The sequence below is a fragment of the Lissotriton helveticus genome, chromosome 12, assembly GCF_964261635.1.
Source record: "Lissotriton helveticus chromosome 12, aLisHel1.1, whole genome shotgun sequence".
Lineage (NCBI taxonomy): Eukaryota > Metazoa > Chordata > Amphibia > Caudata > Salamandridae > Lissotriton > Lissotriton helveticus.
Genome location: NC_136073.1, coordinates 279,075,488 through 279,092,526, shown reverse-complemented (window position 1 = coordinate 279,092,526; position 17,039 = coordinate 279,075,488). Strand labels below are relative to the sequence as shown.

At 44.9% G+C, this 17,039-nt stretch overlaps 2 protein-coding genes across 2 annotated transcripts in view; both read right to left on the bottom strand.

The window, feature by feature from the left end:
* LOC144797704 (carbohydrate sulfotransferase 6-like) overlaps positions 1–3,099 on the bottom strand; it is a 191,411-nt gene extending 188,312 nt beyond the window's left edge. The window contains exon 1 of the mRNA XM_078668440.1: positions 3,015–3,099. The gene's annotated coding sequence lies outside the window, so the exon portion shown is untranslated. The remainder of the gene's footprint in view (positions 1–3,014) is intronic.
* A 182-nt stretch (positions 3,100–3,281) lies between these two features.
* TMEM231 (transmembrane protein 231) overlaps positions 3,282–17,039 on the bottom strand; it is a 223,246-nt gene continuing 209,488 nt past the window's right edge. The window contains exon 7 of the mRNA XM_078668442.1: positions 3,282–6,753. Coding sequence (XP_078524568.1) covers positions 6,572–6,753 — 182 coding nt within the window. The 3' untranslated portion in view covers positions 3,282–6,571. The remainder of the gene's footprint in view (positions 6,754–17,039) is intronic.

The following is a 17,039-nucleotide window of genomic DNA, read 5'->3' as shown; positions in this document are numbered from 1 at the left end:
TAAAGAGGTGCTATCTTGGGATCACCCACTCGACCCGAGATATTCCTACTCCACAGCACCGATAACATCGGAGAGAACCGCTACAAACAACACTTACTCTTCCTTGCCCTCACAATCGCCAAACATGATATTGCCCAGCTATGGAAAGGAAACTCCCGACTGACAATAGGGAAATGGCGGAAGGAACTAGACAACTGCATGGGTGCAGAGATAGTAGTCTTCCAGGCACGGGGCTGTCCTCAAAAACAGGAAAATCTGGTTGAGATGGGCCACATACCGGGGCATTGACCTTCCTCCTCTTCCTTTGCAAACCCCCTGAAAGCAGCTTCCACAAGAGGTTTTGGACCATGATGTATGATATTCGATTCCTCTTTTCAGGATGCACATCAGTAATCATGTATGATTGCCAGAGGGGGTGGGATGGGAATATCTGCGTACAGTTTTGTTTTTCATGTTCATTTTTGTGTGTACCCAATGATATTGTCCTATTTGGTAACTTGTCAGTATCTTGTCTCATGATGGTATATGTCGGGCAATTGCCCAAGTGGTACTACAAAATCCCAATACAATGTGTTTTCAAAAAAAAAAAAAAATGTGTTAGGGAAGACCCCGGTCAGATTTGCAGCGATATGCATCTTAGGATGATTAAACAAACCTTCAGTAGGCAGAGGGTGCCATCATGCGGCATATTATTATGGCTTGCTTGTTTTTATTGACAGTAACTTGATTGAGTCAGATTCTGTACTTGGTGAGTAATTTGAGTAGCCAGAGGCACAGTACCCTCAACAGGCTTACTGCAATTGCACCGTATAGTTCGGATTTCGTGTACTTAGTTGTTTTGTTAATTACCAATATGCGCTCCGCAGCCCTTTATGAGCCTTCAAAGTGCATACAAAATTGGAGTGTATTGGCGCCACTTCTAGAGTGGAAAGAAGAAAGGCCCGGTGGTCAGAGCAGCAATTAGGAGCACACAAACCACACAGTGGTTTCAACGCCAGAGATAGTAGCATGGTCAAAGACTGGAGTTGGCTGTCGCTCCGGTCATCCTCTTCAAAGTTTTTATGGGTTCCTCTCCATTCCCAAATCAAGAGCAGGTGACTAACGAGAGATTTGTAGACAGTGGTCGATAAGAAGCCAGAGCGCAGTGGCGTTAGGCCGGGGCCAAAAAACATAGGTGGGGCCAAGTAGGCGCATAGCATTCCGGTCCCCAGTGGGTGCCTCAGCCTCAGGATCACAAGTAGGTTGTTGAATAGTAAGGCACACTCCGGATAGCATTGAATGGCACATAGAGCAAATACAAACTCCCTTACTGCATCTCAGTGGCGGAGTGTATGCAGGCCACCATCATAAGATTGAAGCAGACTTGAGCATGGCAGCAAGGTTGGTCGTACAAGCTCACCTGCTCGGTACTGTGCAGTGAGAATAAAATCAACAGGTTAACAAACTGTTCTGCTATTCCACTAGTTTTTTTGCCACAATCACATTATTTGAATGGGTTTGTGGACTGATTGGAGTTCTTGTCTGACAGAGCTCCAGAATGGAGAGCCATCTTCTTGGCCCTAGCCACGCCCCTCAGGAAAAAGGATTTAAAAAAACATTCAAGGCAATCATTTATCTAGAATGCTATGATTAATATGTGTGTATGGAGTGGTCGAAAGTCACAGGATTGTTATTCTCCAAACAGTTTTTGGAGAAGTTTCTAGTTTTGCTTGTACTGCTGTTTAATAACTTAGCCGTGTTTATTCCACATGAATTTTCAATCTTTAGCCTGTACATGATCGAAAGCTAACTTATGGCCTGATTACAACTAAAAACAACTAAAAACATTCTTATTTTAAGCTGGCCGTGTCATTACTCTCTTCCCTGTCTTGTGGTTCTGGATTCCCATAGGTAAAGCGCTGAGATGCCCCTGGGTGAGTCATGCGCTATATTAGAATCCATAACATAACATAACAACATTAACAAAGACATTTTGCGATCGCAAATGCAGTGATTCACAAAATCACAGAGTTTGCAATTGCAAAGGGGCTTTTCTTAATGTACAGCAGCTCTTTTACTAGTCTGAAAAAAAAAATCTGACTCATAAAAGGGCTTTTACTATCTTTTCCAAATTGCAAATAGAGGGTGGGAAAGGGGCATCACCAAACTATTTCTAATTTGGAGAGGAATGTATTAATGTTTTATTACCATGATTGTTGTTGAACACCATGCAGGAGTTACTGACCACCAAGTTAGGGTGGTAACTTCTGTGCAAAGTGGAAGTTGCCCCCCTGGGACAACTTTCCATTTGTGAATCATTTTGGTAGCCTCAGAGGTGGGGTGGGTGAGCACGCACTGGTCTAGGGTACCACTATCTGTGACCTACTAGTACATATGTTGCATCACAAAACACATTTCCATTTGCAAATCAGTCAGTGTGCAAATTGCACATCCTTGGTTGTGAATGGGAATAGTACATCAAGCCATTAACTCTCTTTTCAGTGGTCACCCCATAAACCAATTATTAAACAAAAACAAATTTGCGAAACAGAGAAAACCCAACAACCTCCAACCAGCAAACAGTTGTATGGTTATGTGAATGAATTTTAGAGCGAACGGGCAGGTATTCTGGATTACTTTTCTAAAAACGTAGAAAGATGATTGCATGAGTAATAAAAATTAAGAACCAACAAAACTGGAAACATATTCTATTTAAAAGTCACAATCCAGGACAAACTGCCTTTCTCATATAGTAATTGTAGCGTTTAGCACTAAATTTTAAGGCTTCGAGCCTACATACTTCTAGTATGTGTAGAGTATAAAGCCGGCAAGGGTTTGGATATGTCCAGGCAGGTGAAATATATGAATGTCACACTTTAGTATGAAATTAATCTGGGATCCCACATGATTGAATTTGTAGTCATGGTCAAGGTGAGCTTTTTTCATCTGGTGGAGTTTGAGAGCCATATGGGTCAAAGGAAAAGTTACATATTTTGTGAGAATTCTTGTCTTTAGGGCACACAAGTGCTACTTACTGATGGTGGAAAACCCGAACACTGAAAGGAGAGAACTTTGCAGGCTCAAGGTTTAGGAGGAGCTGGAAACTATGAAGCGACATCCCTAAGTGACGGAAGAAAAAAAAGTGGAACAGGGAAGAAATTATAATTTCAACATTTTATAGTAAGCATTTCTGTGTATATTTTATTGTCTTGTATGTTGTGTTATTATAGTTCATTTTTGACAGAATAAAAACATTTTTTTTTTTTAAAAAGCATTTTCAGTTACAAAAGAAACATCTCGAATGGGCTTTACATTTTTTATTTAAAAAATATACAAAAAATATGAAAATGACTCATTACAAAATAATTCATAAAAATCAGCATCAAAATCTAAATGTTAAATTTCATCTATAACATCGAAATCGTTTTTGTGTGTAAAAATCGTGACAATAAGAATAGTGATTTTACAACCGAGAAATCAGCAGCTTTTTGCAAACCAAATACAAGTACATCTAGAGCAAATTCAGAAACTCTTTACATAGTGTCTAATGTATGTTTCTCTTTTTCTTGCAGCATCATCCAAAATATATGAAAATTCATAAATCTGCGAGTGAAACCACTAATGAAGTTGTCAATCACCAATGAAGAACTCCCCTGTATGTTCTGATGAGGTAGATCGTTCACTCAACCAGGCCTTTAGAAGCCCACTGCATTAAATTACATTTTCACAAAACAAATGAGCCCTCCATGTAGGTAGTTCTATGCAGAAGGTGCCCAATATATGAACAGGCTTCCCACAATATTATACATTAAAGATTCTTGCTTTGTGGCAGATTTATATTAACTTTGAGGTGCGGTGTATCTCTAAGTCAGAGAGACCAGTCCCCACACTAGATATTGCAAATAGAAATTAGAAGGCCTTAGATCAGGGAGTCATTAATACCTGATGGACTAAGAAAGACAGATAATGCATATGGTGCCTGATGGACAAAGCCATGTTGCAACTGTAAAGCCTGCGATTCGCAAAACCACCGGGTTCGCAGCTTACTTTTTTCTTAGTGCTCAACCCATTCTGCGAGTCCGAAAAGCTTTTCTGTCTCGCCAACTTCTGAATCGAACGTAGGAGTGCGCGTGAAGGGAATGTCCCTTCAAAACTGAGAGCTGCAATGGTATTTATCAATGACTTACGACCGCCAATGATTAGTTACCAACACTTCTAAGGAGGTGATAACTGATTCTCAAACTCGAAGGAGTCCTATCGGGCAACCTTGGAGAGAGGAGGCAGTGTCTAGAGGACTGCTGCCTACTCCTCCAGAAGTATTCTCAAACAGGAAACATTTTCTTTTAATGCAGTGCTGGTTGCTTTGAGGAACACAGACTGTTTTAAAGAAAAAAGTTTCCCCTTTGTGGATGCAAAGACTTGGATGATGGTTCTGCTACTTACAAGCCACATTCCCTGTGTTTGTCCCCTTTTTGCAGTAAGTTGCTAGCAAAACCTGTCTAATTAATATTCATTAGGCAGGTCATAATGTGTCCTCCTACTACAGCAGATTTTGCAAAAAGGCAGTACACAATCCGCAACCACTTCTTGTGACTTCTCTCTCGGTACATCAGGACCCTAAGACTTGCGTCTTTGCCCGTATCAAGTCAACAGATATAATATTAGACAACTAACGACGAAAACGTCCTCCGAGAACTGGGGCTGTAGATAAATGAATCCAGCTTTCACACTGGATTAAATGCAGAAGGCTTTCATTGAAAATAAGTAATATTTCAGGCAGTTGTAGTTTTGATTTTACTTCTTGTTTAAATCGAAACAGTCATATCAAATAGCCAGTTTTATTGTTTGTTTACTACGCTTAAAGACCTTTTCAGTTGTTCCACGGTATAGATAAACATACTGAACGTACAATCTATTGATGCCAGCAGTGCTGTATGTCACACTGACAAAAATTAAGATATTTAATGTCATAAACAATATATTTCTTTTTTATTAATTTCCTTTATAAAAAAACAATCTACATCTAAAAAAAAAAAAAAAAAAAAAAAAAAAATAAGTAATACGTTCTTGTTTTCAACAGTAGTTCGAATAAATGTTTTATATTAAACATCTTAATTCAAGCAACTGGGCCATGCACTCTTCTACGGACAGGTAATAGTAAACAGATGTAATAGTAAATTTAAGAGGTAACACACTCCAATACATCTTTTCCATCCAAACTGTCCCTTCGACAGCACTAACTTTAGAGATGGGGCTCTAATGCCCTCTCCGGGCTGGATTGCAAGAAGCAAAGATGGAAGCCACATTTTATGACTATCCAATGACTTGTACAAGTGGACGCATACGCTTGCTCATTGGTATTAAATGGACATGATTAATTTGCGTCCCGTCCGTCAATGTCTCTGTAGAATGACTACAGCAGTGGAGACATAGGTGCTCTATGTACATTATTAAGTAAAGAAATCTACTTTCTGAAACCTCGAGGTCTTATTGCTGTGAATTTAATTTGTTTATTTTCCCCTCCACACAATAAAATTAACTTCCTGAAACATCAATATTTATACATTTTTAATTTTATTTCATCTTGCTATCTTATTTAAAAGGAGGTTGTCCAAGACCTCCACTCCCCTTTTTCTGAGCACTGTGTGATGCTGTAGGAAAACCCCACAGTGCAGATTTTTGTTTGTGGAAATCAACTTCCTCGTACATTGGCCCCTCTTTTTTTCGAGGCAGTTCAGATATTTTAAGTTTTTCTGCTGATTTGACGTAATATACCAGCAGCATTATAAAAGCATGGTTTAATAAGATTGGATCACTGTTTTATCATTCGTTATTTTGAATTTTGCATATTCAATACACACCATTGAAATGGGGCTACAATGCTCTTAATGTACCCTCGCAATGCATCCATCGTATATGCACAAACAAGGAAAAGTATGTTATGAATAGGACCATTTCGGAGGAGGCCATAGCTGTCAGTTGGCCTCAAGCCGTGAGGGTGACTAGAAGCCAGTCCTGGATTTTCCACTAAGCAAGCTGGGACTTTTAGTTTCTCTTTTCCTACTGTATGTGTGGGCCTACAAATCCCATAGCGCTTAGTGTTGTCAGCTGTAAAACCAGTGCAAGCATAAGATCACCATTATGACGTAGGCCATTCGACAGCTATGGACTTTTTTTGTTTTAGAATGGTACGGGATACAGATCACTCAAATTATTTATTTACTTGCAGGCATCTTGAAGAGTGTGTGATCAATTAAGCACTTATATTTAACATCATAACTGTACTTTCACGAGAACGTACAAACTGCAAAAGTAACCACTTCTGGTACATTTTCTGTTAATGAGCATTTTTTTCAGTATGCTGCCCTCGTGCACGGTTTTCCTGTCTGTTTGTTGTAGTCGATGCTTCCATTCAGCCGACCATTTGCTGAGGGCCACCTGCAACTTCTGATTAAAGAATAAAGTCAACCCCACAATGGAAGCGCTCACAGGCTGTCGAGAAAGTGCAAAGGTCCCATGCAAATGCCAGGGGCAAGGCCGCCTTCCAGGGAACGAGTCTGCCTGGTAACTCGGCCATGCCGCAGGCGGCCTCTCAGCTCTGGTGCAGTTTATACGAAGATGCAGGCGGGCCTGGTTGGACTGGCACGGTTCGCAGCACCTGGTTTTGGAAAACAAAGATTTTGACTCGTTCGAAAACCCAGAGGAAGATCAGAAGGACGCTGACGTACTGGATCCAGGCGAACTTGATCATCTCCCAGAATCCGGGCTGGTACGTGGGCTGTGCTAAGGAACTTTGAACTTAAGAGTACTTGCATGAAAAGAAAGAGTTTGTTACAAACAGGAAATACCGACAGGCTTAGCTTCTGTGGCAAGCAATACACCAGGGGTGCCCCTCAAGCGAGTACAGTAGATGCAGACAGGCTCTTAACGCACAGAAAAAGGACGTCAGAAACAGAAAACATCCGTGCACGGAAATGAAAGAGATTTATTTCTAAGCAGCATGCGAGGACGGAATAACCCTGGGGCAGGAAGATCTTACCATCTGAGCAGCACCAGCAGACGAGTCACGCCTCGTGGAAGAGGTCCATTCACCACGTGACTTGCCATGTGGCAGCAGAGTCTCGCCACGTGACAACAGAGTCGGGCCAGTGCTCGCGCCACTTCCTCCTGATAAACAAGTCCCTTTGCAGTCTCCTGAATGGACTTTCATTTTCGCCCATGGTAATTATTATGAGTGCCACACACGTCCAGGTGAATGAGGTGCAGGAATTAGTGTGCCAGGTCATGACCACAGAAAGCAACCTATCACAGACCTGCATGGTTAATTTTGGATTGCACCAGTTCCAGTAAAGACAAAATGAGTTTGGTGTGTTCAACAGGGCACTGAAAAAAGAGAAGAAAGTGCAAGAAAATCAGCAGGCTCCTGTTATTATAAGAATAAAAGTGAAGAGCCTGAAAAATCTCAGAGCCAGCAGGCAGCATCTTGGGTGACGGTTGACAGGGAAGAGGGGAAGGGTGCTGGGTTGAACCTTAACGGATTTTGCCTTTCGGAGCTATTGCCTTTGCCAATAGCTTAGAAACGTGTAATTACAATAGGTAGTAGTGGTATTGTTGACTGCTCCTCTTATGTTAACTGCAAATATTGTTGGAGAATTTACAAACTTTGTGTGGTTGGTGCTATATTGGTACAGTAGCGCCCTTCTACCATGGATGCCTAAAACACATTGGTGCACAAGTACCTCTGCATGAACATAAGAAACCGCAGTACCAAAGCACTCTAAAAGTAGTCCGCAAGAACATTTTTAACCTTCAAAAAATTGATTCTTTAGTTACTGTTGGATCTAACTGAAGCCAGAAGCCAGATGGTTGTAGACAGTAAAAGTGTATAGATTATGTGTGGCTTATTATGTTATTCCTTCTAAATTTTACTTTCAACTCTACAAGTCATTTTTCACAAAAACTGTGCAACCTCTAACTGTGATTTTAGGTCAGGAAAATATGACTTCTGTAATCTGTTTCTCTTTCTCTTCTCACATGCAAGTGGTCAACATTTCTGATTTCTTTCATTTTTCTTGACAATGGCCTCGGTGATATTTCGTGTGGAATAATCTTTTCACCAATTCCCACTTCTTGGGGGCACGTACGTATTTAAGGCTTCAAACACACCGTGGAAGGCTTGATCTATTTCTTCAGTGTTTAACACGTCTTTTTTTATTTGCGCTTGGATTACTTTAATTCAAGCCTATACATGAACCAAGCTATTTTTTATCACTGTGCAAATGACAATGGATGCATCACTCCCGTCCTAGTTTTTTGTTGGAAAATAATGTCACTTTTTTTGTTCAAATGAAGGGTACATCTTCAGGATGTGTTGTAAATGACTGTATTTCTGTATACATTTTCACATCCTTGAAGAATTCACCTCGTAACAAAACATGTATCAGCTGTTTTTTCCTGGTTCCAATACACGTTTACGGTCTAAAACTATCTGGCTTCTGTCTTCAATTAGAATCAACAGTAACAAAAGAATCAATTTTTGTGAAGGTTTAAATTGTTTTACCCGACTACTTTTTGACTTTTAGAAATATGTTACTGTATAAACATAGCATATTTAATGCACATAAAGATTTTGGATTTGTTAACATTTAACCTTTTTGTTATAGTGCACATTTGCATTGTAATTTTGTTTACTAAGTATTGGCAAAGCCAAGAGATGTTGGCTCTAAAACGCTGAGCTCTTGTGGTTTCCAAAGCTTGAATGGCACTAGTGAGATAAGCTGCATTTAGGTGTCGGGGTGAGCTGTGGTTGTGGGGGAGTGTTCAAAATGGGGCATGATTGAGAGCTCTCGGGCAGAGGTTTAAGGCAGTGTCAGTCAGTGGGCCACAACAGTATGCAGACTGCATGCTCATCCATTCCCTGGCCTCTCTCTAGTGTGCACACTGATGGTCAGACGTGTACCATACATAACGACCAATTCTAATCATTTACACCAAAATCATTGTGGTTACTGATTTATATCAAGCTATTAACAAGAACCCACAAAGTTTGTTGTGTGTCTGGGTGTAAAAAAAACTGTGTTAAGCATTGGATTGTAGTGCACATGTTTAAGCCACACCCATAAGCACATAGGTCACACCCCACAGAGACATCTCTCCCCACCTTTTTCATTCCACTTAAAGCACTGTGGTCACCAACAGGCTTTTGCTCACAGACAGCTAAAAATGGTCTCCTTGAAGAGACCTTAAAATTGTGAGGATGTAAAACTGTGGAGTCCTTGGAGACGAATCTAAAAAGTGTAGCAGAAAGGAAGAGCAACCACGTTGCTACTCTTCGGCACCTGACTCAATCTGCAGCCTCTCTGGGCAGGCAGGAGCATAGCTGGTGGTGTGTGTCAAAGGGGGGAGCCTGCACTTCAGTGAAAGGAAGCAGAGGGGCCTGACCTCCTCCACTGGGACACCCAGGCTACGACTTTAGAACCTGGGGATCTTGGTAACACTGTGCGTCTGTAAACGTGGGGCTGCAGTATTTGTTCCCCATCAAAGTTATGCAGGTCATGTGCTCTATGGCGAAGCATTTACAAATATCCTCCGCTTCTCTGAGAGTCAAGTGCAAAGGGAGAAACACAGGCGATAGACAGCAATGTGGGATGAGGGGCGGAATCAGAGGATGAGGTGGAAGGAAACAACAGGAGGGCAGGAACAGCAACACGGAGGGCAGGGCTAAAGCAACATGAGGGGCAACCCCCCTTCGCCCTACTAATTTACCATATTTTTCCCATGCCTATTTCTGGTTGTTATATATTGTAATCTTGTCGATCCTGGTGAAATTGCTGATAAAGGTTAGTGTGTGTGCTCATGCCAATGTCAACCCGTTCAGGCAAGGGTAGGGGGGCAGGGGGTGGCAACGTCATTGGCGCAATGGACCAGTTCATTACCCGTGCCTTCTCGGTAATCGAGAAAGAGATTGTCATGACAGAGGGTCAGCTGTCACATGAATTTTTGAAGCACTCTTCCCTAGGCCCCTTCGGGGTGGTTGTATCCCCGGAACATGCACCTGAGTTGATTAACCTGTCTCCACCTGGTCCTGATTTATCAAGAATAGGATCTATAAGGGCCAGCTTGGATAGGCTTAACGCCCTAAATTCTAGTATAATTTTGACGTCACAGACGTCCATTGGTCCCTCTTCGCCCTCACCCGTAGTAAACTTAGACTCCACCTGTATTCCTATACCTCCAGAGGCAGCTTCTGTGCAACTGGAGGTAGAGACTAATAGCATTCCTAGATCAGTACCAGCACCATCCAAACAGAACAGAGTCACGGATTACCGAAGGGCTGGCTATCTAAAACCGCCCAAAAAATTTCAAGGGAAAGTGTCCTAGGGGCTGTCTGAAACCAACAGGGGTGGGGTTGACCAGAACCAATAACACTAATGTACCTGAACAAGGGACTCTGTTGACTGCACCCCCGGCTATAGGTACATTGAGTGACCCAGGAAGCAACAAGAAATTGCCAAGCCCCCTATTGGCCAATCAGGACCAAATGACACCCTAGCCCAAATTGAGAAATTGATGAGATCCCTAATACTCCCGGTCTTTGAGAGAGTGAAGCTTTTAACCGAGAGACTTGATCGCTTCGAGCAAGCTACTCTCGACAACTTCTTTTCTCTAAAATCGTTAATAAAACTACACACTAAGACCATGGAGGAAGCTATAGTAACATCTAAAGATTCCCAGTTGGATTTAACATCCCCAGAGACTAGGGGGCAGATAGCAACAAAGGAAGTGATGGGGCCCACAACGTGTGCTAATACTGCTATTGAAGGTGAAAATACCCACATTAATGCCCAGACTAGCAAACCCTCGAACGTGGATAAAGGGCCTAAAAGTAGGCGATAAAGCCCGCCTGCCCATAACAAGATCTCTAACACAGCTATGGGAAAGAGTGTGGGCCCAAATGGCAAAATAGTTGAACCCATTTGATTGCCAAATGTAGTAAACAAAGGCACCCCCGATCTCCCCCATATCAACTTACCCCCCGACTGCCAGCCATATGTAGTCGTGCTTGCTGGGGTCCCGCCCTGCAAGCCTGGCAACCATGAATCATATCATGAACTAAAAAACAAAACGATATTTTGGTTAAATGAGAACAGACCGCTACCTAGCTCCTTGGATGGGGAGATTCTCCATGTGAGAAGAGTTGTCGGGGTTGGGAACAGGCCAAAGGATCAGACAGGCGATTGCATCTTGGTCAACTTTAGGGACGCCAGGGTCGCTAGTTATATCTGCAAATTACAGCACGGCCCGGGGAACTTGGGAATTGTTACTTACAAACTTAGCCACTTTCAAAGCTCTCCTGTGTCTCACCCTAATGCCAACTGCCAACCCAGGGGTGGAAGGGATAATAGGTTCTACCCCCAAGATGTTTATGATTCCTACCAGTGGCATATGCAAGGGGAGGCCGTGTAAACAGGCTGGGCTATGGTTGGTGACATGGCCCTCTTTCCCCCGATAAGAGCCCGCAAAGGGATAAAACCTTGCCTGGGAATAGAGTGATAAGTGAGGCGCTGGAGGGTGGAGCAACAGATCAGCCCCACCTTGTTCCCGGAACATCTGACCACAAGATCATCTACTGGTCAGGGGAGAGGGTGGACAATTCTAGAGCGTTTGGTGCTGGGCCCAGTTCATTCGACTTAATGTCCCCCTCTGAGGATACAAACACGAATAAAGTCGTGAGGATCCTCAGTTGGAATATAGCAGGGATCGCTAAGAAACTAGATGTCCCCGACTGGAACCTATTCATTGAGTCCTTTGGGATATGTATTTTCCAGGAGACGTAGAGTGTGGAACCCTGCCATAAGGTCGGTTACTCTTCCTACTATGTACCAGCAACCCCTGCCCATCTTGGAAAGGGTCGTCCGTTTGGTGGCCTCCTCATCTGGTTTAGCATCTCCCTGGGCTGCCACATTAGGCACTTAGTATCTAACTCACCCGATCTTCTTAGACTGTCTGTTAGGGGCCCTAGGAGAGGACGGTCTTTGGAGATTTTTAACATCTACGCTAGAGGCACTAAAGACGGTTCCCAATCTCCAACTATCTCTGCGCTCGAAGGAGAACTCAGTAAGTGTAATAGGAACCCGTATATTTTGGTCGCGGGGGACTTTAACTGCACCTTTGAGCCCCTTGCGGCCGAGGACATCCTGGGTATCTCCGAAGAGGACGCAAGAAGGGGTATTCCTGCCCTGTCCATCCCGCCTATTAAGAGATAGTCTCAGAGGTCTATACAATTGAACACCATAACCTTGGAACATGGCTTAAGGGCAGTGAAGGGCAGAAGGCCATCGGACCGTCTAGGTGCCCACACATTCAATAGGGTAGACCACTCATCAAGAATAGAATACATCTTGCTTGATTTTAGGCTATGGAGCCGCCTATGTGATATGGAAATCTTGCCTACGGTAGATAGCGACCATAATCCGCTATCACTAAGTTTAGACTCCTTGTGGCCGCCCCTAGACGACCTTCCTGAACCACCACTAAAGATAACTTCAGAAGTTTGTTTAGCTAAAGGAGGGAGGCGCCTTAATTGGTGCGTGGTTGCTCTAGATGAGGGAAAGTTACAGCATATAGGGGCCACGCTGGTAGCAGCTGTGACTAAGCTAGATACCCTAACCTTGGAGCCCACCGAGGTTCTTGACCATTTTTGCAATCTGACCGAAGCCTTGGGGAACCTATTTATAAAACCATGTGGTGCTACCCAAGAAAGGGCGCCCCTCAAACCGAAGGGCACTTTAGGCTGGTTTACCAAAAAGTGCCGCAAGATGAAAACAGCCCTGGTGAAGGCAGTTAAATTGAAAGATCAAGAACTAACCCGGGCAGCCAGGAAGGACTACAGGCTTTCCATCCATGAGGCCAAGAGGAACTAAGATGACAAATTCTGGTGTGATCTAATGAAAGCTAGCGTGGGGAGGGACTCCGGTGGCTTCTGGAATTTAATAAGGACTAGGTATAGGCCTGACAGCAGCCTCATTACATGTAACATCATAGGCCAAACGTGGTTTGATCACTTCTCCCTCCTCTATTCTACTAGCACAGTTGAGGTGCCTGATCTGTTTAAGCCACTGTAGGAGAGTAGGGTCTGCAATCCTATGATCACCCAGATTTTTGCTTTTTGCTGCACTGGTTTACGACTTTCCCTGGCTGTGGGCCTGCTAATCAGACCCACAGCCTAGCTGTTCTCTCTATCCAAATTGTACCCAGGTACTGAATTGGCACTGGGCCCTCTCCAAGTCCCTGTACCCAGGGCTGAGGTGCACCCAGAAGTCTCCCAGGGGCTGAAGCATGTATTGTGCCACCCCTGGATTGACTAACTAAAACTGACACAACTGGCTGCACGACAGCTGGGGCAAGGTGGTGTACTCACCCTTTGCTTTAGATATAGTATACCTATATCTAACCCTAAAAATGGACACACAGATCTCCTATCAGTCACTCCTATAGCAGGCCTTAACCATCCTGAAGGCAGAGTGCTTGGAATCGTGTGAGATGGTGCTCTGGCATGAGCTGAGCCTGTCTGCGGCTTTCGGGATCCATCCCTTAGCCGTTTCCATGATATCGCATACCATATACTCTTAAGTGCATTATAATCCTCGCGGTTATGTGCCAACTCTGGTATCGCTTTATCAAAACATGTCGAGTAAGGTGTCATACGAATTGGAATACTAACCCCTCGCCAATTCTGGCGACGGGGTTAGCATTCCACCCTTCTAGAGGGACACGACATGCCTGTAACCTATAACCCGGTTAAAAGTCAGACAGAGCCTTAGCATCCACAAAATGGATGCTGCCACCGAGACACAAGTCTGCCCTCCTGCTGCTGGGAGTCCTCCCAGAGCAGGAGATAAGGACAAAGGGTTTCCTGCCAGGGGCGGTGCCAGCACCGTCCCAGACAGGGTTTTGTGTATTGTAAGTAGGCAGGGCTTTAGAGGAAGGTGACTGCACGTGGCACCCCGGTGCTCACTGTGCATAGGCTGGCTGGAACCAGTTCCAGGGTCACTCCAGACCCTGTGCTGGGGAAAAGCCCGCCAAGGAAGTGGGTGTAACCACCCCCCTCCTAGTCCCACCCATAGGGCAGGACTTAGTCGCGTGCCAGCCCCTTTTTACAGGATAAAGGTAGAGACTGGCCCCCTTCCAAATCAGATCATCTTTGAATCCTGAAACTACTTTCTGCGAAAGGAACTCAAGACTTCTTCCTAAGATTTCTCCCTTGTGACTAAGGAGTAGTCACCCTGCATCCGCAGGCACCATCCAAGAACACTGCGGTCTGCTGTAAGTCCTTCCTCCGGAATCCGACTGCCCAGCTCGACGAGAACCGGCTTCCCTGGCACCTCTGACCTCTACCCACCTCTACAGCCCAGCTGAGAACCGTGGGTGCGACGAGACTTCAAGGGACCGGCCATCTGCAAGACTGCACGACTTCTTTCCAGCAAGCCCGCCGAGTAATCTACTGGTGAGTGCTTTGGGGTCCGAGAAGCCCCGACTCTGAGCAGCTCCAGCCCCGAAGTGCAGCCCCCCAGCATCTCCACGATCTGCGTGGGGCCCTTCTGCTTTCCGCTGCTCACCGCGTTGTTTGGCTACTAGCCCGTTGGCTTGTGGCCTTCCTGACGACGCCCGACGACATTTCTGCTGCTGGTCTGGTTGCTCCAGACTGGCCCTTGCTCCCTTCCAGAAGAGGAGCACCCTGGACCCTCCTGGTCCACTCAAGACGCCATTTTGAGTCCACCGCGTGGGCTTGAATTAGCCAAGGCTTGTTGCCCAATCCTGGGTAACTTCGACGCCAACGACTTCATCCTTCGTGGGACAGCTCGCACCTCCATCCTGGTCGCCGACAACGCCTCCTGGTCCGAGAGACTGCAGAGCCCAGCAGTGCCCACTCACCTGACTGCGGTGACTTCGCCCGGTGCCATCCTGGTGCCCACTTAATCACTGGCTAGTGATTCAAGAACTTGGTCCCCTCTGCTTTCAGGTTTTTCTTCTTCCTTGATCCAGGCTTGGATCCATCGAACTTTCCTTCACTGGTCGCCTGCCAGCAACTTCTTCCTTCCAGGCTCCTGGTCCGGCAACGAGATCCCCGACGTCTTTTCAGACCTATGCAGCTGCAGCCCCTGGGCTAGGTAACTTCGGCACTCCGGTGTCTCAGCATAGCCTCACTATCCAAGGGTCAGGATCCACTGTCATTTTCTCCCTACCAGGTCGGGTTCGCCCGTGAACACTAACTTTGTGAATTCTAGCTTCCATAGACTTTGTCCCGCATCCCGCGTGAGAGTGCACACTCTGCACCCGAGTCCCCTGGGCCTCCTAGTAGTAATCTAACGATTCCCTAGTCCAGTCCTAGCGATTCCAAAGCCTATTAGAACTGTTACTTACCTGCTAGTAATTCGCATTCCACTTTTAGCGTATATGGTTTTTCGTGCCCCTCGGGCATTTGTGTATAACGTGCTAACTTAAGTATTTTCGTAAGAGTTTTGTTGTGTGCTTAGCTCCCTGTCTCATAAAGAGCCAGGGTAGTCTTGTTATAAATAAATACACTGTTTATTTTCATAACAACTTGTGTGGTGTCCTTTCACTGGGTGTTCAAGGGGTAATGTGATGGTAAAACAGCTGGCTTAACACGCCCTCTAGAGTCTTAGCCTTAGACTGCTCGTATCCATGCTACTAGGATAGCTGGTCTATAAGGTTGACTTACAACCAATCATCAATAAGGGTTGTTTGGACTGATATATAGTGATCACTAGAATAGTGAGCACTGCACATCAGGCCAACTTCTCACATTGGTGAGCAGCGGTTGGGATTTGAGCTTGCTGTTGTTTTATCACACACATATCCTAAGAATATCTTGTGAAAGATCACATAAGTACTAAAGGTACATATAACTTAGCTTAGAATACTCTGAGTTCTACTGAACCAGCTGTTGTAGCTCCTAGGGCCTAGCAACCCTAAACTACAACTCTAGCAAGGGATCAGTAGGCAAACATATGGTGTAGGTAAGTGCACCACTTACACCTCACTAGAAAAGCATGTCGACTCAGGAGGACTCTACTGAGACTCCCCTGGTCAGTGTTGACCCTCCACAGGTCACTTCAAGATATGCAGCTCTCAGCTTTCATGAGATGAGACAGATCTGTGTCTCCAGAAAACTGAAGCAGGGGTCTAACCCCACCACTTCCTTTCTGATAGGTCTCTTAGAGACATATGATGCCAGAAAGCTTTCTCAGTTACATGAGAACATGCCAGCCTTAGAGGGAACCTCTGGGGATCCAGATCTCCACAACACTGATTCAGCAGTTGAGGAGGAGGATCAGGAGGTACTCTCTGGGGATGAGGTAGACAAGGGTCTTGAGGTAGTCAGAAGGCTAACTAGGACCAACTTAGACTTACTTGGGCTAGGATCTGGGGGCCCCCCAGTACTAACCCGAAGTGGGCCTAACCTTGGGGTTAGGAGAGATAGATCTCTTTCTAGGGACTCCAATAGATCTCTGCACTCTAATGCCTCTTCTCAGGGGAGAAGGAATCCTCCACAGAGGAGATTTACTTCCCCTCAGAGAAAGGAGCATGAGGCTAGGATGAGACAAGCTGAACTGAGGATTGAAAGGGAAGAAATTGCCCTGGCCAAAGAGAAGCTTGCCCTGGCAAGAGAGCAGCAGATGAGTGGGCTAGCTCCCACTGGTGGCAGCAATCTCCCAAGAGATAGAGAGAAGGGTTTAGACACTAAACACCTGACTAAAATAGTGCCCCCCTTTAAGCAAGGGGATGACATCCAGAAATGGATGGCTGCTCTGGAGAGGGCCTGCACTGTGCAGAACATTCCCCAGAGTCAGTGGGCAGCTATACTGTGGCTCTCCTTTGATGGTAAAGGTAGAGATAAGCTCCTCACTACAAGAGTGGAGGATGCTAACAATTACCAGGTCCTGAAGAATACACTGGTTGATGGGTTTGGTTTAACCACTGAGCAGTACAGGTTGCTGTTCAGAGACACCCAGAAAACTCAGTCTCAGGACTGGTCT